Here is a 24217-nt window from a genome sequence, read left to right as displayed (position 1 = left end):
GGACCGTCCGATTTATTAGAGGTACAGAAATCGGACCGTCCGATTTCTAGAGGTACAGAAATCGGACCGTCCGATTTGTGGGAGGTACACAAATCGAACCGTCCGATTTGTGGTAAAAAAAAATTAGGTACAGAAATTGGACCCTTGGACCCTCCAATTCGTGTACTTCCACAGTTTTAAAAAACACCAAAAATTACAATGTTAAGGTATATCACCACTTCTACTCCCATAACAAAAAAAAAATTAGCCTCATATCAAAGTATTGGGTTCTCACTAAGACAATATTACAATAAGACTAGACAACCAAATTAAAGTACAATAAACTTCAACTTCAACACCTTTCAGCTAGAGTTCTTGCATTGACACCTTTTATTCATAACATAAATATATTTAACATGGAATAGTTACTTGTTCTTGAACATGTGATCATATATTTCCCATGCATACAACATAATACTTGATCATCCAAATTAAACGCCTTCTTCCGCTGCTGGTGGTGGTTTCTCACTCTGTGGAGTCTTACGGAGTTTGCTCACGTCATAACCCTCATTCTTTGCTTTCTCAACGAGCTCCTTGTACGTTGCATCATCTATATGGCTCTTCCTTGATAATATCTAGACCCCAAAGCCACATTAAAAAAAAAGAAATTAGCATATTAACGGTGTGAATAATAATTTAAAATAATAAATATAATTAAATAAAAAATATTAAAAAATTATCAAAATTTATTATTTTTAGCCATCACTTATCAATTCAATAACATATTTTAGCTTACACTTTTAAATAAAAATACACTACATTCTAATTTAATGGAATTTGGATCCTCTAAATTTTAAATTTGTATTTTAGAGGGTAAAGTGTGACCTTCTTCCCTCGAATGATTTCTCTCATATTTATTTTTGATCCTATCTATAAAATAAATAGTGAGAGATCACACTTTATTCTCTAAAGTAAAATTCAAACTTTAAAAAATCCAAATTTAATGCTTGTTCATACCCTGGCCCAATAATAAAGGTCCAGGATCCAAGCGAAAGGCCCAGCCCAAAGGGTTGGTCCTCACCCAGTACCAGCCTTCACCCCCAGAAGTCGGTACAGGGCACGACCTGCTCCAAGGAAGTCGGGAACGAGGGTTAGCTGGCAGATAAGCACTCACTTGAATGAGTAACTGTCCCTAGAATCTCTCTAACCCCTTCCACGAGCCATATCTTAACTTCCCTAAGATAAAGGGACAGTTAACACCCTAGAAAGGTGGCACTACTTCAGCGGTGGTTATTGGTTCACCACCATAAATACCCTGACATCCCTCAGGTATCACTAAGTCCAATACATTCTAAACTTGCTTACACCCTTGCTAACTTAGGCATCGGAGTGTCTTTGCAGGTACCACCCCCCCCATTCTTTTACACGTACAAGTCGGACGGAGGAACACCGAGTTTCAGGCAAACGCGATAGTCTCCTCCCTCACACGTTTGGGCCTACCAACGTCATCCGGCCCACCAATCTCTGGTTACCCACCGTAACATTGGCGCCGTTGCCGGGGAACCGAGAGATTAACCAGTGATGGCGGAAAGATCCCCTGAAGAAGGCCATGTGGAGACAGATTCTGATCAAGAGAATTTGAACATTGGAAACAATGAAGCAGATCAGAACCTCCACCAGGAAGCCAATGATCAAAATAAGGAAGGCACCTCCGGAATCAAAAATCCGAAGACGAACTCCTCGGAGGGGCGCGAATCAGAAAAGGAAGGACCCCCTCCCGCTAGCGAGCTTATGGGACTAATCCATAGCCGCCTCGAGCAGCTAGAACAGGAGCGGGAACGACAAAGGGAAGCTGAAAGGAGCCTAAAAGAGGAGATGGAGCGACGGAAAGAGTTAGAAAGAAAACTCTTGAAGTTAGAATCCTCCCTCAAAAGGCGGAATTCCCACGACGGTAGAGAAGATTCTCCCCTAGGAGAAAAAGATCCGTTTAGCGAGGACATAATGAGGGCAAAAGTTCCGAGAAACTTTAGAAGCCCCGATATGGACCTCTACGATGGAACCACCGATCCAAAGCATCATCTGAGCAACTTTAAAAGTCGGATGTATCTGACCGACGCATCTGACGCTACGCGATGCAAAGCTTTCCCGACAACCTTGTCAAAAGCTGCGATGAAGTGGTTCGACAGTCTCCCTCCGAGGTCAATTACCAGTTTTGAAGACCTCTCAAGAAAATTCCTGATGAGGTTCTCCATCCAGAAGGACAAAGTAAAACATGCACCAAGCCTCCTGGGAATAAAACAGGAGGTCGGGGAGTCCTTACGAGCCTATATGGAAAGATTCAACAAAGCATGTTTGGAGATTCAGGACCTGCCCACTGAGGCAGTCATCATGGGGCTAGTCAATGGCCTTCGAGAAGGACCTTTCTCACAGTCCATATCAAAAAGACACCCCGCCTCTTTAAATGATGTGCAGGAAAGAGCCGAAAAGTACATCAATATGGAAGAAAACGCTAGGCTAAGAGACCCGAGTTTGCGACTCGGGCACCATCCCTCAACAAAAGAGAGGGAGAGGGAAGCGAAGAAGAAGGAAGAACTCGGCCTTGATAGGCCAAGAAGATATCACTCTTATACTCCATTGAAAGTCCCTGTAGTGGATGTATACAGAGAAATTTGCAATACCGAAAGGCTGCCTCCCCCAGACCCATTAAGAATAAAAAAGGGGGGAGCCGCGGGGATTACTGTGAGTACCATAAGATATATGGGCACTCTACAAACGACTGTTACGACCTTAAAAATGTGATAGAAAAGCTGGCCAGAGAAGGTCGGCTTGACAGATATCTCATAGAAAGGCCGGACAATCATGGAAAAAGAAAGCGAGATGATATGGACAAAAGAGACCCACCACCGCAAACTCCGGAAAGACATATCCATATGATCTCAGGAGGGTTTGCAGGAGGGGGACTCACGAAATCCTCTCGTAAGAGACACCTCAAGAGAGTGTACCAGGTTGAAGAGGGGTCCTCCGACCTCCCAACCATTTCATTCACAAAGGAAGATGGGCGAGGAATAATCCCTGGGCACGACGACCCAGTGGTAATCACCATGATCCTGGCAAATGCCCATCTACACAGAACACTAGTAGACCAAGGAAGCTCGGCGGACATCCTATTCAAGCCCGCCTTCGACAAGCTAGATTTAGATGAGAAAGAGTTGAGAGCCTACCCCGACACCTTGTACGGATTAGGTGACACGCCAATAAAGCCACTAGGATTCTTGCCCCTCCACACCACCTTTGGAAAGGGGGAGAAATCAAAGACTCTGAGTATAGACTTCATAGTCATCGACGTAGGGTCGGCCTATAACGCTTTAATCGGCAGGACTACCCTTAATCGACTCGGAGCGGTGGTATCGACACCCCACCTTTGCATGAAATTCCCGACCCCAGCAGGGATAGCAACGGTGAGGGGAGATCAGAAGCTGGCAAGAAAGTGCTACAATGAAAGCCTAAACCTGAGAGGAAAAGGCAAAGAAGTTCACACAATAGAGCTCGGTGGAGCAAGGATTAAAGAAGAACTGCGACCCCAGCCCGGAGGAAAAACCGAGGAGATTCAGGTCGGCGAAGAGGAAGGAAAAAATACTCACATAGGAGCCAACCTAAGGGAAACCCTAAGACAAGGGTTGACTAAGCTCCTAAGAGATAACTCCGATCTCTTCGCCTGGAAGGCCTCCGACATGCCTGGGATAGATCCCAAGCTCATGTCTCACAAGCTCTCGGTCTACTCAGGGTCCCGACCTGTGCAACAAAGAAGACGCAAGCTCGGCCCAGAACGAGCCCTAGTAGTAGAAGAGCAAGTGCAGGCGCTCCTAGAAGCCGGCTTCATCAGAGAAGTTAAATACCCAACATGGCTAGCCAATGTAGTGCTAGTCAAAAAACAAAATGGCAAATGGAGAATGTGCGTCGACTATACCGACTTAAATAAGGCATGTCCCAAAGACCCTTATCCACTACCAAGCATTGATGTCCTAGTAGACTCTAGCTCGGGTTATCAATACTTGTCGTTTATGGACGCCTACTCGGGATATAACCAAATCCCGATGTATGAACCAGACCAGGAAAAAACATCATTCATCACGCCCAGAGCTAACTTTTGCTACGTGGTCATGCCATTTGGATTGAAAAATGCAGGGGCCACATATCAGAGGCTGATGAACAAGGTGTTTTCCCCTCACTTAGGAAACTTAATGGAAGTATACGTCGACGATATGTTGGTAAAAACCAAGAAGGAAGTCGACCTCTTGTCTGACCTCTCACAAGTCTTTGACACCATAAGATTGCACGGGATGAGACTAAATCCTGCAAAGTGCGCCTTCGCAGTGGAGGCAGGAAAATTTCTAGGATTCATGCTAACACAAAGAGGGATTGAAGCCAATCCCGACAAGTGTAGAGCTATCCTAGAGATGAAAAGCCCGACTTGTTTGAGAGAGGTCCAACAGCTGAATGGCCGACTAGCAGCCCTCTCCAGATTTTTGGCAGGATCAGCACTAAGATCCCTTCCGCTGTTCTCCCTACTGAGAAAGGGGCATCAGTTTGAGTGGACTCCCGAATGCGAGGAGGCGTTCCAGGAGTTCAAGAAGTTTTTGAGCCAGCCTCCAATCTTGACCCGACCTATAGCCGGAAAAGACCTCATCCTATACCTTTCCGTGGCAGACAGGGCTGTCTCAGCAGCCTTGATAAGAGAAGAGGAGGTCAGGCAACACCCAATCTACTTCACCAGTAAAGTTCTACAGGGCCCTGAGCTAAGGTACCACAAACTAGAAAAGTTCGCCTACTCCTTAGTAATAGCCTCTCGAAGGCTACGACCTTACTTTCAGGCTCACACAATAAGAGTCCGCACGAACCAACCCATGAAGCAGATCCTCCAAAAAACAGATATTGCAGGAAGAATGGTACAATGGGCAATAGAGCTCTCCGAGTTCGACTTAAAGTATGAAACTCGGACGGCGATTAAAGCCCAGTGCCTCGCCGACTTCGTTGCTGAATATGCAGGGGATAAAGAGGACAAACCGACTACCTGGGAACTCTATGTGGATGGATCCTCCAATAAAGCAGGAAGCGGCGCAGGCATAATATTGGTAGATGAAAGGGGAACCCAGATAGAAGTTTCCCTCAAGTTCGAATTCCCAGCTTCAAATAATCAGGCCGAATACGAAGCCTTGATCGCAGGATTGAAGCTGGCTGAAGAAGTCGGTGCTACGAAAGTGATGGTATACAGCGACTCCCAAGTGGTGACCTCTCAAATAAGTGGGGAGTACCAGGCAAAAGACCCAACTATGAAAAGGTACTTGGAGAAAGCCTCGGAGCTCTTGGGGCGCTTTGCAGAAACCGAGGTGAAGCACATAACTCGAGATCTAAACAGCAGAGCAGACGCCCTATCCAAGCTAGCAAGTACCAAGCCAGGTGGAAATAACAAAAGCCTGATTCAAGAGACTCTCCAGGAACCTTCAGTGGTAAAAATGGAAGACACACTAGAAGTCCTTGAAATGATCGGATTGAACCTCGGATGGATGAACCCCTTAGTCGAATACCTAAAATTCGACATCCTCCCTAAGGAGGAAAAAGAAGCCCAAAAAATCCGAAGGGAAGCACAACACTATACCTTGGTGAAAAATGTTCTCTATAGAAGGGGGATATCAACACCATTGCTAAAGTGTGTGCCGACCTCAAAAACCACCGAGGTGTTGGAGGAGGTACATAGTGGAATCTGCGGGAATCATCTCGGAGCCAGGTCATTGGCCAGGAAAGTGATCCGAGCAGGATTCTACTGGTCAACCTTACAGAAAGATGCCACAGAATTTGCGAAAAAGTGCCAGCCATGTCAAATGCATGCAAATTTCCACGTGGCTCCCCCAGAAGAGCTCATTAGTATCACTTCTCCATGGCCCTTTGCAAAATGGGGAATGGATTTGTTAGGTCCTTTTCCCCAGGCGCCAGGACAAGTCAAATACCTAATAGTGGGAATAGATTACTTCACAAAGTGGATAGAAGCAGAACCACTGGCCACCATCACTGCACAAAGAAGTCGGAGGTTCCTCTACAAAAATATCATCACAAGGTATGGGATACCTTACTCCATCACTACAGATAATGGGACCCAGTTCACGGACTCCACCTTTAGAAGCCTGGTAGCCAGTATGAAAATAAAACACCAGTTCACCTCGGTGGAACACCCACAAGCCAATGGGCAAGCTGAAGCAGCCAACAAAGTCATACTAGCCGGACTGAAGAAAAGATTACAAGATGCGAAAGGAGCTTGGGCTGAAGAGCTCCAACAAGTACTATGGGCTTACAGAACAACCCCCCAATCCGCCACTGGAGAAACACCCTTCCGACTAGTCTATGGCGTAGAAGCCATGATCCCAATAGAGGTCAATGAGCAAAGCCCGAGAGTGATTTTCCACGATGAGATCAGGAATATACAGGGGCACAAAGAAGAACTCGACTTGCTCCCTGAAGTCCGAGAAGAAGCTCAGATAAGAGAAGCAGCGTTGAAACAAAGGATGACTACAAGGTACAACAAAAAAGTCATTCGAAGGAGTTTCACCCCTGACGACTTAGTCTTAATCAGAAACGACATTGGAATCAACAAATCGGGGGAGGGAAAACTCGCTGCTAATTGGAAAGGACCATACAAAGTCAAGGAGGTCTTAGGAAAAGGCTATTATAAGGTGACCGACTTAGGCGGAACCGAGTTACCAAGGTCATGGCATGCTTGTAATATGAAAAGGTACTACAGCTAAAAGCGAACTCTACTCCCTGATGTACTCTTTTCCCAGCTTCATGATTTTTTCCCAGAATCAAAGGGTTTTTTCTGGAGAAGGGTTTTTAACGAGGCATCATAGTAGGGGCTAAGGGAAATAAATTATCAAAAGCCCTTAGTAGCAATAAGGTACCCCCTCAATTAATAAAGATCTTTTTCATTTTAAATATCTCTTTTAAATTCCCTTTTTATTTTCCTTCTACGAAACGCACCGATTTAAGCTCGACAAAACGTGAAAATCCCATGAACCGACCTAGATGGTCGTCAGGATAAAACGACGAGGTACAAGTCGGTGTAAAGAGGCTATAGAAGTCGATCATGATAAACTCGGAAGCAATCCGACTCATAAGTCGGAAAACGAAGCCGAGTAAAGTTAAAATGAATCGCAAAAGTAGCCTAAGTCACGAAAAACTCAATAAAACAAAATTGAGTACTAGGAATAACAAAAAGAGATAAGGAAAAACTACGAAAAAATAGTAAGGCTGCCTTGAGAATCAAGGAAATTCAGAAAAGCAGGCAAGCCCCTAAGAAAAGGTTTTTCCTAGAAAAGATCAAAGAGTCAAAAGAACCGTGAACAGAAAAAGCATGCGCACATAAGGTAACTCAAAACCCTTATCCAAAAAGGGTACTTATTTTTGACCTACAAAACCCTTATTAAAGGGTATTATAAAGTGTTTCGTTTACGGCCTTAAAAGGCCAAAAAATTGTTCAGAACACCAAACAAATAAATAAAGAGTTTAAAAAAGAGGGGCCCACAGGCCGGGCCCCAATAGCCAAAATCACTTTTCAAAGAGGATCACCACCAGCAGAGTCAGGGGGAACGCCAGGAGCAGGAGTTGAAGAGGAAGTCGGGAGGATGGTAGAGGAACTCGGAGCGTCCTTAGAGCGAGGAGGGGACTCTACGATCCTCTGCCCCCGAGTCTTTAAATCAGACTCAGACTCCACTATGGGGACAGGAGGATCCACGATGGCACCATCAACAACAATCTTATCAGGGTCCAAAGGAGAAAGGTCCAAGTCAGGAGCAATAACTCCGACCTGTTCCTTGAAGATCCTCCAGGCCTCATCAGCACCATCCGCAATAGAGTCCTCCAACTCGGTGTAGGCCTTCCGAGCATTCAGCAAGTCGTTCTTTACAGACACAAGATCAGCAAACAAACTGTTGTAGCTGGCTTGCGCTGCCTTCCTCAAATCCATCTCCATGTTGCATCGGGCCTGCAATTCCTTCCCTTTCTCTCTGAGACTGTCCCTTTCCTCCGTCAGTTTGGCGACTTTCCCCTCCAACTCCCTCTCATGCTCCTGATATATACGAAGCCTACCCTCCAGCTCCTCGACCCTCGAGGTCGTCCCTAAAGAGCTGATGGGAGTCTTCTCAAATATATCCAAGAGTTTGCCACAAACCCCTGCCGTCTTGAGACTCTCCTCAACCACAGTAGTGAGGTAGTGCCGAACAGAAACATCATCCATACTCATGCGAGCATGAGGATAGATGTTCTTTCGGACGAACGCAAGAGCGTCCGCCTCACCAGAAGCGCCAGACTCTAAGGTCTTGCGCTTCTTTGGCTCTGGTTCAGGAGTAGGTCGGACGGGAGGGGGCGGCAGAGAGGAAGCAGAGGAAGAAATTACAATAGGTTGAGAGGAAGTCCCGACGTTCCGAGGAGGAGGAGGGGGAGAGACAACTGTCCTAACACCTCCAGACCTGGCTCGAGACTTTGCCTTGGCTTCCTGAACCCTCTGATAAGACTCTTGAGCATTTTTCTTTGCCATCTCTGCAAAAACAAATGATAGCTAAAATCAGACAAAGTCGGTAAAGGAAATCGCAAGTCGGAAATAAGCAAGAAGTGCAAAAAGCTACCTAATTGTGGCTGGACAAAGGCCGGCGACCCCTGGAGAAATTTTTTAGTATCCAAGTATGGGGCCCTCCCCCACACTTCTCGGAGGAACCCCACAATGGCTGCCTCGACCTCATTTAGGTCATCTAGACCATATTTCTCGCAGGGGGAGGCCTCCAGCCAATATAAAGGAAATCGGGGAGAGGAATGCTCATCCAGGAAAAAGGGGTGGTGACCCTCTACAGCTTGCACTTTGAAAAAGTAGTTCTTGAAGTCGTGAAAGGATTCGTCAAAAAGGGTAAAAAGCCTCCGACCTTGAATGGCTCGAAAGGACACCCACTGTTGCTTATTATTTAGCCCACTGAAGGGTTTGGTCATATGGAAAAGGTAAAAGAAAATCCTTAGAGAAGTCGGAAACTCTAGAGCCTGGCTGATAAATTGATAAATTTTTAGAAAACCCCAAGAGTTGGGGTGAAGCTGGGTGGGAGCCACTCGGCAATGACGCAATACAGACATTTCAAACTCTGAAAAAGGGAGGAAAACGCCCAAACGAGTGACCATACTCTCATACATAAAAAAGAAATGAGGGGCCGTCTCGTCAGCCCTCCCGAAACAAACCCGGTCTTCTGGACCCGGGACTACCAACTCGTACTTGGGCTCATCTTCTTCCGAAGTACAAATTCTATAGTGAGTACGAAGGTGGGTGATAAATTCAGTGTCAACGGAGGGCTCCTCCCCTAGAACCGTAACGTCTACCCACTGGGAGAGAGCATCTACGGAAGCCATTTTCTTTTCTTAAAAAAGGGGGTGACAAGAAACCTACAAAAGAAAAGAAAAATCAACACACGGTCTCTAAGGGAAGGGGCACGGAACTAAGGCCTACAAACCAAATCTACCTACAAGATAAAGGCACGCAAATAGAAAACGCGTCACAGAAGGGAAAAACTAACCTTTGAGTCTGAAATCAAGACAGGAGGAAGTAAGAACCTTCGAAATGCAACAATACAGCACGAACAAATGCAAGGGAAATTTGAAAGATTGCAGAAACGAAACAACGAAAGAGAGGGAAAGTATTTATAAAGACGTTAGGGACATAATGGTAAAACTGAGGTAACTTTTAGTAAAAGTGCACCGTTACCAAGGCCATTAAATCCCTACGCATACCCAACGGACACGACGATTGATTAGACGTAACCGTCAGAACCGAAAGGTCTAAGGAAAATCACGTCGGTTCTTAACCATCACGTCGGTCCTCTTGCAAATCGGCTACGACCCCGAGTTGAATACTCGAACCCAAATCCTAAAAAGAAATTGGGCTCGAGTAGGGGCACTGTTCATACCCTGGCCCAATAATAAAGGTCCAGGATCCAAGCGAAAGGCCCAGCCCAAAGGGTTGGTCCTCACCCAGTACCAGCCTTCACCCCCAGAAGTCGGTACAGGGCACGACCTGCTCCAAGGAAGTCGGGAACGAGGGTTAGCTGGCAGATAAGCACTCACTTGAATGAGTAACTGTCCCTAGAATCTCTCTAACCCCTTCCACGAGCCATATCTTAACTTCCCTAAGATAAAGGGACGGTTAACACCCTAGAAAGGTGGCACTACTTCAGCGGTGGTTATTGGTTCACCACCATAAATACCCTGACATCCCTCAGGTATCACTAAGTCCAATACATTCTAAACTTGCTTACACCCTTGCTAACTTAGGCATCGGAGTGTCTTTGCAGGTACCACCCCCCATTCTTTTACACGTACAAGTCGGACGGAGGAACACCGAGTTTCAGGCAAACGCGATAGTCTCCTCCCTCACACGTTTGGGCCTACCAACGTCATCCGGCCCACCAATCTCTGGTTACCCACCGTAACAATGCTACTAATTAAATTTAAGATTAATTTACTCTTTTAACCTTATTAATTTACATCATTCACACATTATTCAAAAATGTTGTTGATTATCTATACTTTTCCTTAAGGGAAAGTCTAGGGGGCCAGCAGATTTATTAAAATCTGGCCAGCACTTAGCCAGCAAAAAGAAAATGAGTGATTCTCCACCATTAGATGAAATCTCACACCATTAAATACACTATTGATGGCTAATTGATGACTACAACTCACAAATTCTGCTGGCTCCCTAGCACTCCTCTTTCCTTAATAATAAATTCGGATGACTCTCGAACATTTCTCATTAGACAATAAAATTTTACATTAATACATCAAAATTAATCTATTTTTTATATGTTTGAAAGAAGATAAGAAATTGAGATGGAAAAATAATAAAAAGAAAGGCTTACCCAAAGAAATATCTTAGTTGGTCCACCAACGACAGCATTCTGATAATCCTGATCGATATAGAGAACCCAATAATCGCCAATAACAGGGAATAAGGGAACGGAGGGAGGCACATAGAACTTGACCTTAAGCTTGGCTTCATCGCTATTGGGATCAGCCTTGTATGCAATTCCTTCAACATAACTCCTCTTGCCATCAACAAAATCTTCATTGAGAACATGAACGGTTCCATTATCATTGAGTGTGTATCTGGCCCTAGTGTCCACAGCATTACTCTTCTCAAAGAATGTAGGGAAACGCGCTATCTCATACCATCTACCCATGTACCTCTTTAGGTCTAGGTTCTTCACCACGGTTGTGGCGTTGCTAGTAGCCACCGTGGTGAGCAGTAGTAGTGAAGCTAGAAGAAATAAACAGTGGCGCATGGGTCTTTCAGCCATTGCAGTTGCAGGGTTTGTTAGTATAGTACTTCTTGCAGGAGATCTTATATATATATATATATTAAGTTGGAATAGATACTCGATTAGAACGTATGTGCCTCAAATCGCTGTCATTAAGGAGATATCGGGAGTCTAACGTTTCATGATCTGTTTAAATGACATTCCTTATCAGAATCGTCGTTATCAAGGTCTATTAATATATTAATTATTAAGGATTGTTGAATTAAAAAGATTGGAAAATATAAAAGATTTATTTTTTATACCATAAAAAAATATGCAGAGGAGGTAATAACAAAATTAATTATGCTGTGTGTTAAATTATTAGTATAAAATATATATTAAAAATAAATTAAATAATATATATAAATATATAACAAATAATTTTAATATATAGATAATATTTTTATAAAAAAATAGTATAAGTATTAATTTTTTTCACATATTTGGGTCAAGGTGTTGGTATGAACAAATTTTTGTACTATTTGACTCCGTCTTGCTACTATATGTGAATGAATAGTTCAGCTCATTTTAGGCTTGTTTAAATTTGGTTTGTTTTATTAAATAGGTCAGATTTTATTTTTTTGCAAAATTTATTAATTAAAAAAAATAGATTTATTGAATTATTTCATTATTTGTCAAAATATTTTTTTATAAAAATAAATTATTATTAGTTTAAATTTTATTTATTTATTTATTTATATTAAAGGCAAAACAAAACTAAAAAGAATTAATAATCAAAATTAGTTAAAATAGTAATTCTTTTTTTAAAAAAGAAATTTATGAATTCTAAATATGGTTATGATGTATGTCTAAAGATTAACATATATAAATGAATTATACTTTATAAATTATAAATTATAAATTTTAGAACGTATTTAATGTTTATTTAAAATTTTTTTAAGTTTATTATTTTGAGTTATATATAATTCATAAAATAGACTTTTTAAATAAGTTCATAGCTTATCAAATTTTAAATAAGCTGGACTCGAATCTGAAAAAAAAAACCTATAAAAAATAACAAACCTAGATTTGAACTATTTATTTACCATATAAATTAGACCCGTCAAAATTAAACTTGGCCCATTTTCATCCTATAATAATTCACCATACCACTCCGAACTTATAATAATTTCTTATGTTTATTTTTATATTAATTAAAAAAAAAGTATTTTCACTATTTTTTAATATTATTTTATATAATTTTTATATTATATGTTTAAATAAATTTGTAAAAATAATAATATTATCAAAATAAAAATGATAATATTTATTTTTATTTTTATATATATCTTAGTTTATATATAGTCACAGATACAATTTTATGTTGATCTTATATCCTTACCTAAGCTTAATAGAGGAGTTAAATACCTGCAAATACATATTATAAAAAAATTTTAAATGTTTTAAAAGTATTAATGTTTTAATAATGTTAACTATTAATTTTAATTTTATATATATTATAACAAAAATTAACAATTAAAATTACGAAAACACTAATATTCATAGTCCATATTATATATTGTCATCGCTTGTCGGCCAGGAGAATTTAAGGCCTTGCACGTGTATCAATTGATACAGTAATTTGCAACAGCCTTGGAAAATTCTTATATTCTCTGTCAATGAATTCACACAATTCTTATATACCGTTAAACCGTTTTGAAAAGAATATTGAATTATTGTCGACGTGAACAAAAATTGGAGCTCAAATGTGAACATTAATATGGACCACTTAAATGAGAAAAGGAAAATTTTTCTTTTGGGACTTTTTCCTTTATATTATTATTAACCTTATGGCAAGTGGCAACTCACAAAGTGAAGTGAATGTTTTCTTCCTCAAGAGGCATGCATATACACACCTGAATTAGTAAGTTACAAGGCGAAAGATCGGAGAAGTACATAATGTCATCTATCAGATCTGGTTTTGTCCAACTTCTTTTCTCACCTTGGCCATGAACACATTCAATTTCCTCCTGAGTGGTAGAATTGGGAAAATAATGCATTATTTTTCACTAAAGCATGAACGAATGTTAATATGTTATACATACATACTAAAAGTACACCCTAATGTTTTAACACTTATTATCATCCACCATAGCCAAATAGTCAAATAAAGGTAACCCAGGTGTATATTGGTGCCATATGTCTAAGAACCGCAATTAAATAACCACTTAGTTAATTAAATTAATTGTCTAAAATAAGATCCAAAAAATTAGAATGTGAATTAGAGAATTTAAATATGATATTTGGACTCAGTGGATTTTTCTGAGTTGGAAAATGTAATTTTCTGCGACAAATCGCATAAAAACTCGAACCGGCAGATGAATCGGCCGAACTGGTTTAAGTCGAAAACCGAACGTTAATTTTAAAGGTTTGGCCCGAAATTAGGCCAAATGAACCAAAAACGCTAACGGGTTGGACTGGGCCCAAGTTGGGCCAAGCCCAACATATATAAGCACTTAAATGCATACACTTAAGCTCATTTTCTACTTTCAAGAGAGGGAGAGCTGCTGAAGTGAGAAGAGAGTGAGGGTTTACAAGAAACACTATTCATCTCATCACTCAATTGACCAAAACTCGAACTACGTGCTCCGATTCGCGTGCCGTCAGCGGCTACGCAAAGCTCTCGTCGAGCCCGTCACTTCTTGCTAATCCTTGTGGTAAGCTTCTCGAAATTCCCTGCCCAGTTTTCTGCCCTAAGAATTTCGAGTTTTTGGGTTTTGTATTGAGTAAAATTTTGTGATTTTGGAAGTTTAGGTACACTCTAGCCTTTGGTTCTTATTGGGTTTGACCCAATTAATCTTGGATAAGGTGAGTTTATTCTCGACCCTTGTGAAATTGTGATTATGATAAACCCTAGGTTGATTAGCTATGAATTATGTGTATATAGCTTGAATTGGTGTTATATGGAGAATGTTGGTGACTTGAAAGTGGACTTGGTGGCTTGATTGAGTCTAAGAGAACTTGTGGAAACTTGGTGGAGGTCAATTTGGTGATTTAGTGCATATTGGGAATCAGCCAAGGTATGGTTTCGGTTTTCTCTATGTAATATATAATATTTATGGACACTTAGGCTAGTGACCTATAGGATAGGATTGGATTAAATTGGTTGTTGAAATTGTTGTATGATCATGTATGATGATTTGATGATTTTGGGTAGTTTTGATTAATTGTGATGTTGATGTTGATAAAATGGTGTTGAAGATTGAGATTGAGATTGATCCTGATGATTGTTGGTGATATAATGATGATGGATGATTGTGTTGGTTGAGAAATGTTATAGTGTGAAATAATTGATAATTGAGGTTGAGGAATATGTAATGTGAAGGGAAATTTGTGTAAATGGTGATTTGTGACACAAAGGGTAAGTTATGAGGTAAATTGGAGTTTGGTGTGATTTTAAGTTGGTTTTGGTTATGAACTTTAAGGATTTGAGAATTTAGTGATCTTTGGTAAAAAATAGATTTTGGTGAACTTTGACGGATCATATCTTGAGCTACTGTTTTTGAAATGGAATGAATTTTATATCAAATCAAAGATAATTCAAAGAGCTTTAAAACCGTGTCAATTTTGTAGAAATATGAATTTTGTAGAGAAAGATATGATCATTGAAAGTTGGTGTCTGAAATCTGAATTCTGTGAATGCTGCAGAATTTGTGATTTCTGGTTTGTGTGCGCACGCACATACAGGGGGAGGCCTACTGTTGGGAGCACTAGCACGCTCTGTACGCACACACAACCTACAAAGTTTTGCAAGCTGTGCGCACGCACAACCTTGTGCGTACGTACACGATGGAAGGTGCATTCTGTTGAGAGCGTTCGCACGCCTCGTGCGTATGAGCAGAATGAAAATTTTTACTTACTGTGCGTACACACCTCTATGCGTACGCACACTTCTTGAAAATTTATGTGGGCGTGCGTACGCACAACCCTATGCGTACGCACATTGCCCTGTTTTTTAATAAAAATCTTGTTTTTAACTGTTTCACCTTCCCAGCAAGCTTGTAAACTTCCGTGACACTTATATAAGACTCTTTGGCTTGTTTTTGGGTGTCAAAACATAGAAAAGGTCCTAGACAATCTAATTCGGTAATTCTGGTAAAAAGTTAGTGAAGGAGACTTAGGTTTCTGGAGTACTGAGGATGGTTTTGGTAGAGTGAGAAGGCGGCATATGGTATAGGTGATTATTGATAAGGAATTGTGAAAGTGGTGAACTGATGAGTTCTGAATGAATTGTGAAAGTGGTGAACTCATGAATTCGGAATGAATTGTGAAAGTGGTGAACTAATGAGTTCGGAATGCCTTGTGAACGTGGTGAACTAATGAGTTCTAAATGAAATAATTTTTGAAAACCACTGATGAAATACTTTAATGAGATTGTTGAGACGCTATGCGCCTGGCAGGGACGGTAGGTTAATCCCGCCTGTCGAGGTCGCGGCGGCGGCGTCGTAAGGATGGTAGGTTTATCCCGCTTACGCTGAGATGTAAGGTCTGTGGCAAGAGTATCCCACTCGCATCCCTTCGGAATCACTATAGTGTGCAGGCACTGACATCCTGGACCGTGATCCGAGCACGATATCTCGGGGGTTCCCGTTATGAGACCAAAGGGCGACATCTCCATGGAGATGTGTCGGGTTGGCAGTTGAACCGACAATGTGATATCACAGCCAATAGGACAGGCATTCATCATGTGCATTTTTATCTGCTTGCTTGCTTTGCCGACTTGAATTGTATGCTTAATTGTATAACATGCCTAATTGCCTAATTGAATTAGTTTATATACATACTTATACTTGTGTTTTCCTTGCATTGTATTAATTGTGTATTCTACTGGTATTGAGGAGGTTCAGAAGGCGGTGACGATGGGATTGCATGGAGGATAAGATGGTGAAGGCTGTGGGACAACGGAGAGTTGTTAGTTTAGAAATCCACTAAGTTAGATTACCCTTTATCATTATGGTTTTAAGTGATGTTTTAATGTGTTAGTTATGCTTTAAGTTGAATCTTGTGATGGATATGAAGTTCTAGGATTGCCTCTAGCGTCCCGGAGTCTTATATCTTACATCACTGGACACTGTTACCATACTGAGAACCTCCGGTTCTCATATCATATTCTGTTGTTGTTTTTCAGATGCAGGTCGCAACCCACCTCGGTGAGTTGCTTGGTGGTGACAGAGCAGAGGATTGCTCTCTTGTTTTGAAATATTTTTTATTATTTTGTTTAAGATCTCTCACTTTTGTATTTATTTTGCCTAGAGGCTTACTTTGAGAGGAAGTTTGTATAAGTTATTTTAACTATCTAAACTCTGTATGTGTATTTGTAACTAGCCGGCTTAAACTCCGCGAGCGGCGGCTAGATCTCTATATTGTTATCTTTTGTATATATATATATATGAAGGTTGTGGTAGGCTTAGAGAAGGGGGTTGAATCTATGCCTTCCTTTTTAATTGATGTTATTCCCTTTTAAAACAAACTTTCAATTCAGGTTCTGTTTGAACTCAGCAGCGGAAATTTATGAGACAATTTATTTTTGTCTCATGAATATCAGAAAACAGAACTCAGCAGAGAAGAGAAAAGCTAACAACAGCATGTATCCTGGTTCGGTTGCCTTGTGCTATGCAACCTACATCCAGTCTCCTCTACAACTATGGAAGAATTTCACTATAGTTAACAGTATTACATACACAAATTTCACAGGATTGACCCAATCTTTTCACTTTCAAGTTCTAACCTAACTTGACATTGGCTATGCTAATACCTAACTAATCACCCTTAGTGCTAACCCAACTAAGGAAGGGATACCTTACAGGTACAAGATACAAGACACTTAATCAACCTAAAGAAATCAGAAAATAACTCTAGGCTTTTCTCTCAAGTGTATCTCTCAGCCTTTTTTTTCACTCATGGCTTTTTCTTAACCTTTCTCACAATGCCTTTTCTCTCAAGAAATTACAGAAAGATAAACTTAGAAAAGTACATTACAATCAGTAAAACATGAAGGAGATTGACTTCATCAGCAGCCTCTTTGCTATGTGCAAAACCAGATTTGCAAACCTCAGATGTAGTTCTTCAGTATTGGCCGAATGCTTCTTTGAAAGAAAGCATTATCCAAGTAGAGGAACTTCTTTTCAGAACACAACTCTCAAACTCTGGTTTTCTCTTCTTGCCTTTTGAATGAACAGCAAGCTTCATTTATCTCATTGCATGTTGCTGGGTTCTTCTTCCAAGGTCAACACCTTGAGCCTTGAGCTTCACCAACCCACAGATTCACTTTTTCACATTAAACCTTAGAGTAGAAACTTTGCTTCTGACTCCTTCATCTTGGCCGAAAACCACAAAGCAGTAACCATAGAAATCTTCTTATGGTCAACTTGATCTTAGCCATTAAGAAACTACTTGGTCCCCAAGTATCACTTGTGACCGTAGATGTGAAGCAGAATAGGGCAGAGACCAACTTTCCCTTGAATGCCATTTTCGGATAGAGTAGAGAGTTGGGAAGAAGAGAAGAAGATCTGATGCATGCAAGATGAGATGGATTACCTTTAACTTAAGCTTGATTTGGTTTGGATTTTCTGTTTTAGCTTCTGTGTTTCAAGCTTAAACTTTCTCTCTCTTGCTTCTTTGGTTACTAGCTTAGGGAAGAAGCTTTTTCTCTCTTTCTCTTTCTTACTTTTCTGAAGCTTTGATTTGACTTGATTAGAGAGGAGAGGAACGTTGCTTCTGGTAAGGCAAGATGGAGGGAATTGAAAAGCAATTTGGGCTTGGATCGGGTTCTTCTCAAGTTCAGCCCGTTGGTGCCTTGTGTTGCTTCTTGGAAGACTTTTTGCTTGAGATGAAAGACTTGGGCTTGTCTTTATTTTCACTTACCATTTAGCCCATTGGCATATATCTTTTGTTTGATGTTGGGCTGCTGCAACACTTATTTTTAGCCTGCATCACTTATAAAAAATAATCAAAACTAATTGGGTGATTAGCCCGTTAATCAAATATTTGTCATCATCAATTTTATTAATTAATTTTTTAACTCAACAATCTCTCCCTTGATGACAAACATAATCAAGCAATGATCAAAGGAATTAAAATTTTGATAAAGTTAGAAGACTTCCCTTTGATGTTTCTTGCTTTAGTGTTGCTCCCCCTTTCCTTTTCAAGATTAGCTCCCCCTGGAATTATGCTTTCTTCTTTATTCCTGTTTTACATTGTACTTAAAGATAACACAATAGAGAGCTATACACAATTATCTTGTCTAAGGGATATCAAACAAACAACACTATGTAATCAGCCCAACATTAAGCTAATATCATCAGCAAGTGAAATCAAGTATTAGTGCAGCAAACAGACAACAATCCCAACATCATCCTAGTAGTAAAACATCATCCTAGTAAAACATCATCCTATTGCTTTTACTCCCCCTTTTGTCATCAAGGGCGGACAATAAGCATGAATAACAAAAACATCACTATAAACCCTGCAAGAAAGGTTAGTGCACAGTCCAAAGTACTAACTAAACTACCATAAGTGCATCAGTATTTAAAGTTATTACAGTTATCCAAGACATCAAACGTAGAGCAAACAGTAGCAAAATAAAACAGAGTTTATGAGACAAAAAATGAGCAGCAGCAGCAGTTTTTATAAGATAAATCCTAGGCATCAGAACCATTCCCCTCCGAAGCAGCTTCCTCTTCAACATCAGTGGCAATGTCTTCATCATTGTGAAGGTTATCAATGAAGGTCATGAGCACAGCCACCCTGTCCCTTGATTTTCTCAGAAAGTTCTCATGCTTGCTAGCTAGCTTCCTTTGTTCCTTGCTCATGGCAATCACGTGGTTTGATTGGGAAACAAATTCTTGAGAAATATCCTTGACCATATTCAGTAGAGCAGATTTCTTCCCAGTTGAGATGGAAGTTCCCTCGGTGGAAGGAGGAGGAGAGTCATCTGGAATGAACTCTTCATCATCATCATCTAGAACCACTCTTTCAGATCTAGTGGGTCCTTTGTTCTGTTTCACTGAACCACCCCCTTTTAAGTATGAATGTCTGTTTTCATAAGCCTCATTTGACAGATCAACACCAAAATTCTCAAATATGCAAGTTAAAAACATGCCATAAGGTAGTGCTTTATCTTTCACACTTCTAACAGAATCGAACATGTATCTAGCCATCAAATAGGCAAAAGAGATTTCTGTTTTAGTGATTAGGGCATACAAAACAAGTGTGTCCATGTAGGAAACCCTTTGATATGAACCACTTTGAGGAATCAAGATGTGATTAACAATTCGATGGAACTGAGCACGTTCATATCCTAGGGCTTTGTGAGTGGGTGTGATGCTATCAATTAAGGAAACATGTTCACAAATATGAGCCAAAGCATCATGGTAAGAGATACCAACTCCATCATCCCACTTTACAGATGTATAAGCACACGGCCCAACATCAGTGTACTTCAAGGAGTCACTGATAGTTTCATTATTCAAGATAATGTCTCTGCCCTTAACATAAGAATGCACACTTCCTTCATGGTAAGTCATGTTTGCATAAAATTCTTTGACTAACTGAGGATATACAGGTTTTTTGAATTTGAAAAGGTGATTCCAGTCTAAAAACTCCAAATTTTCAACAAAAGGAAAGCCTTTCTTTTTCAAATCAGGTAAATCAGCCAGAAAAGATGGACATAAAGTACGATACTGAATAACTCCCTCATAAAATTCGTGGTTCATGGCAAATTTGAAACGATGGGGGTTAAAGTCTGAGTGAGACGTCATGTAGTGTGATTTGTGAGCAAAAGGATCAATGTCTAGTTCTCTAACAGATTTGAGAGGGTGATGAGGGTTACCTCTTTGTGATCGAACAAGGACAGACCTTGACTTAGATTTTGCTGTCTCAGGAACAGGTTCTTCAACAGCAGGACGCTTCCCCTTGGATGAGCCAGGTTTCGAAGAGCTTGGTTTGGAGGGCGTCGTCTTAGGTGGTGGCATCGGCTTGGCAGGAGCAGGGTACCTTGGAGTGGTTTTGGTTCGCGCCATGGGAACAGAGCGAGGAGGAGAGGTCCTTTTAGCAATGGTCTTCTTCCTCATTTGGTTGGTTTCAGTCTTTTGAGGAGAGTGGCAGTGAAGTGAGTGGGAAGAAACCGAAGAGTTTGAGGAGAAGTTATGGAGGGAAGAGAGGGAGTGTTGGTAACCGTACCTAAAAGTGGATTTCCAAAACCATGCAACTGCATCACCATTTGAAAAGACTTGAAAAGACATGACCTCATAAAAGTAAGATTTTATTTGATTTTAAAATAAAACTGGAAGTTAATTTTAAATTTTGAGAAACAATAAATCAAAACTGAAAATCTTTTTGGATCAAAAGCATGAAAATATTTTCAAAAAAAATTAAACACACAGCCCAACAAAAATTTAACAACCAAACAGAAATTGTAACATTCATATTAGGGCCCAGAGATGGTTGGATTTAAGGAAACACATTGGACCACTCTAGATCTGATATTTAAGGTTGGCCCAAATCATTTTTCACTTGAAATAAGCCCAGATTACGCTGATTAAGGGGAACGTTCATCACCTGCCCAGAATTGTCTCATACCTGTTTATGAGACAAAAAGCTCCAGCAAATATATTAGCATTTTTCAAATAAAGAATCATAACTCAAAATTTCTAGACAATCCCTAAGCATGTAGAATCTATCCTCAGCTAATGGTTTTGTAAAAATATCTACTAATTGCTCCTCTGATTTAACAAATTGAATGCAAATATCCCCCTTTTGGACATGTTCTCTTATTGAGTGAAATTTCACTTCAATATGCTTAGTCCTAGAGTGCAAAACTGGATTTTTAGAAATATTAATGGCACTCATATTATCACACATTAAGGGAATATTTTCAGCATTTAATTTGTAATCAGCAAGCTGTGTTTTTAACCATAAAAGCTGAGAACAACAAGAAGAAGCAGCTATATACTCAGTCTCTGCAGTGGATAAGGCCACTGTTGGTTGCTTCTTACTTGACCAAACATTTAAGGACTTCCCAAGGAAGCAACATAAACCAGAAGTGCTCCTTCTATCAACTCTATCACCAGCAAAATCTGCATCACAATAACCAACTGCAGAAAAATCATCAAACTTAGGATACCAAAGACCAAAATTGGATGTGCCATGAACATATCTAATGATCCTCTTAACTGCAGAAAGATGTGACTCTTTTGGTTTGGATTGGAACCTAGAACACAATCCAACACTTTGCACAATATCGAGCCTAGAGGAAGTTAAGTACATAAGGGAACCAATCATTCCTCTATACCTAGTCTCATCAACATCTTTCTTAGTTTCTCCCTTATCTAATTTAGAACTAGGATGCATGGGAGTTCCCATGGGTTTGGCATTTTCCATACCAAATTTCTTAACTAATTCCTTGGCATACTTTTCTTGATGAATGAAAATACCTTTTTCAGTTTGTTTAATTTGCAGCCCAAGGAAGAAATTAAGTTCACCCATCATACTCATGTCAAATTCACTTGTCATGAGTTTTCCAAATTCAGAACAAAGGGATTCATTGGCTGATCCAAAAATAATGTCATCAACATATATTTGGACTAGAATGAAAGAATCATTAGAGTTCTTGATAAATAGAGTTGTGTCAGTGGTGCCTCTTTGAAAACCATTTTTTCAAAAGAAAAGAGCTAAGTCTCTCATACCAAGCTCTAGGAGCTTGTCTTAAACCATAGAGAGCTTTAGATAATTTGAAAACATGATCAAAATGCTCTTTATTTTCAAAACCAGGAGGCTGCTCCACATACACCTCTCTATCTATCACACCGTTCAAAAATGCACATTTCACATCCATTTGATATAATTTAAAACCACAAAATGCAGCATAAGCTAAGAGAAGTCTTATGGCTTCCATTCGGGTAACAGGGGCAAAGGACTCATCAAACTCTATTCCTTCTTCTTGGTCATATTCTTGAGCCACTAGCCTTGCCTTGTTTCTTGCAATGCTACCATCTTCTCCCAACTTGTTCCGAAAAATTCACTTGGTGCCGGTCACTTTCTTTCCACTTGGCCTTGGAACCAAAGTCCATACTTGGTTCTTTTCAAATTCAAGAAGCTCATCCTCCATAACTTTAACCCAAGAAGGGTCACTGAGTGCTTCCTTGACATTTTGAGGCTCAATTTGTGAAAGAAGGGCAATGTTTGATCCTTCATTTGCCTTTCTAGTGGAAGACCTTGTTTGCACTCCATGAGAGATGTCTCCAATGACAAATTCCTCAGGATAATTCTTTAAGAATCTCCATTCATGAGGTCTGGTGGACTTGGATGCAGATTGAGATACCAAGGGATTCTGGGTGATGCTGGCTTCAGGATTTCCTTCAGATTCATGAGACAAAATGGAATTGTCTCTCGAATTTTCAGCAGTTGTAGTTTCTGGTTCAGTTTGACCAGAATGTCCTTTCTCTTGATTTTGCACAGTTTCAACTTCATTTTGAGCTTGATTTCTTGCATCACAATCTTCCAAAATGCTTTGCACCAAGTTAGTATCACAGAATGTAACATGTATGGACTCTTCAATAATCCTAGCATCTTGATGATAAACCCTATAGGCTTTACTAGTTGTGGAATATCCTACAAACAAACACTCATACGCCTTTGGATCAAACTTACCAAAATTTTCTTTGTTATTCAATACAAAACATTTGCATTCAAAGATGTGTAAGTAATCTAAGTTTGGTGGGTAGCCTTTCCAAAGTTCATAAGGGGTTTTCTTCAAAAATTTCCTTATGATTGTTCTATTCAAAATGTGGCAAGCCGTGTTAACCGCTTCAGCCCAAAGGAATTTTGGAACATTACTCTCACAAAGCATAGCTCTTGCCATTTCTTGTATGCTTCTATTTCTTCTTTCCACAACACCATTTTGTTGTGGTGTTCTTGGACAAGAGAAGTTGTGAGATATTCCAAATTCCTCACAAAAGGATTCAAACAAATTATTTTCAAATTCAGTTCCATGATCACTTCTTATAGAAGAGATTTTCAAATCCTTTTCATTTTGAATTTTCTTGCAAAAAGGTTCAAAGGCCGAAAAGGCTTCATTTTTGTGTGCAAGAAATAAAACCCAACCAAACCTAGTATAGTCATCCACAATTACTAAACCATAATGTTTACCACCTAGGCTTTGAGTTCTTGTTGGACCAAATAAATCAATGTGTAGCAACTCAAGTGGTCTTTTAGTAGAGATATCTTCCTTTGGTTTAAAAGAACTTTTTGTTTGTTTTCCCATTTGGCAAGCATCACAAGTGATGTCTTTGTCAAACTTTATCAAAGGAAGACCTCTTACTAATTCTTTCTTTACAAGTTTGTTTATTTGAAACATACTTGCATGGCCCAATCTCTTGTGCCATAACCACTTTTCAGATTCTTTAGAGTGAAGACAAGCTACATTTTGATCTTTTAGTTCATCAAGAGTAAGTCCATACATATTATTGAAACGCTTGGCAACAAACATCACTTCATTTGTCTTTTCATTAACAACACAGCATTCAAGCCTTTTGAAAACAACTAAATATCCCAAATCACACAGCTGACTTATAATCAAAAGATTGTGCTTCAAACCACATACCAAAAGTACATCATCAATGAAAGTAGATTGCTCATTACCTACTTTTCCAACAGCAATGATTTTACCTTTACCATCATCTCCAAAGGTCACAAAACCTCCATCATACTTGTTTAGTTTGATGAAGTAGGTTGACCTTCCAATCATGTGCCTTGAACATCCACTATCCATGTACCACATGTCCTTTTTGTTCTTGGATGCTAGGCAAATCTGCATGATGAGTTTCAAGTAGCCTTAAGTATCCAAATTAATTTGGATCCTTTGA

At 40.0% G+C, this 24217-nt stretch overlaps 1 protein-coding gene across 2 annotated transcripts; it reads right to left on the bottom strand.

The window, feature by feature from the left end:
• Nucleotides 1-193: 193 nt before the first annotated feature.
• On the bottom strand, nucleotides 194-11601 carry LOC112723408 (temperature-induced lipocalin-1-like). Of its 2 annotated transcripts, none has more exons than XM_025774788.3 (2): nucleotides 10917-11601; nucleotides 194-614 (listed from the first exon to the last, which is right to left on the bottom strand). In XM_025774788.3, exons 1-2 carry the CDS (start codon nucleotides 11352-11354, stop codon nucleotides 471-473), a joined length of 582 nt encoding a protein of 193 aa, XP_025630573.1. In that variant the 5' UTR covers nucleotides 11355-11601; the 3' UTR covers nucleotides 194-470. The 2 variants fall into 2 exon arrangements, with proteins under 2 accessions (XP_025630573.1, XP_072064079.1); XM_072207978.1 differs by lacking the exon at nucleotides 194-614 and adding an exon at nucleotides 7368-8565 and having other exon boundaries at nucleotides 10917-11381.
• Between the last annotated feature and the right edge of the window lie 12616 nt (nucleotides 11602-24217).

The sequence above is a fragment of the Arachis hypogaea genome, chromosome 11, assembly GCF_003086295.3.
Source record: "Arachis hypogaea cultivar Tifrunner chromosome 11, arahy.Tifrunner.gnm2.J5K5, whole genome shotgun sequence".
Classification (NCBI taxonomy): domain Eukaryota; kingdom Viridiplantae; phylum Streptophyta; class Magnoliopsida; order Fabales; family Fabaceae; genus Arachis; species Arachis hypogaea.
Note: the sequence above shows the minus strand (reverse complement) of the source record. Positions and strands in the feature narration are given on the sequence as shown.

Coding starts and splice junctions, on each gene's coding strand:
- LOC112723408 (XM_072207978.1), bottom strand. CDS start 8,563: ATGGCAAAGAAAAATGCTCAAGAGTCTTATCAGAGGGTTCAGGAAGCC.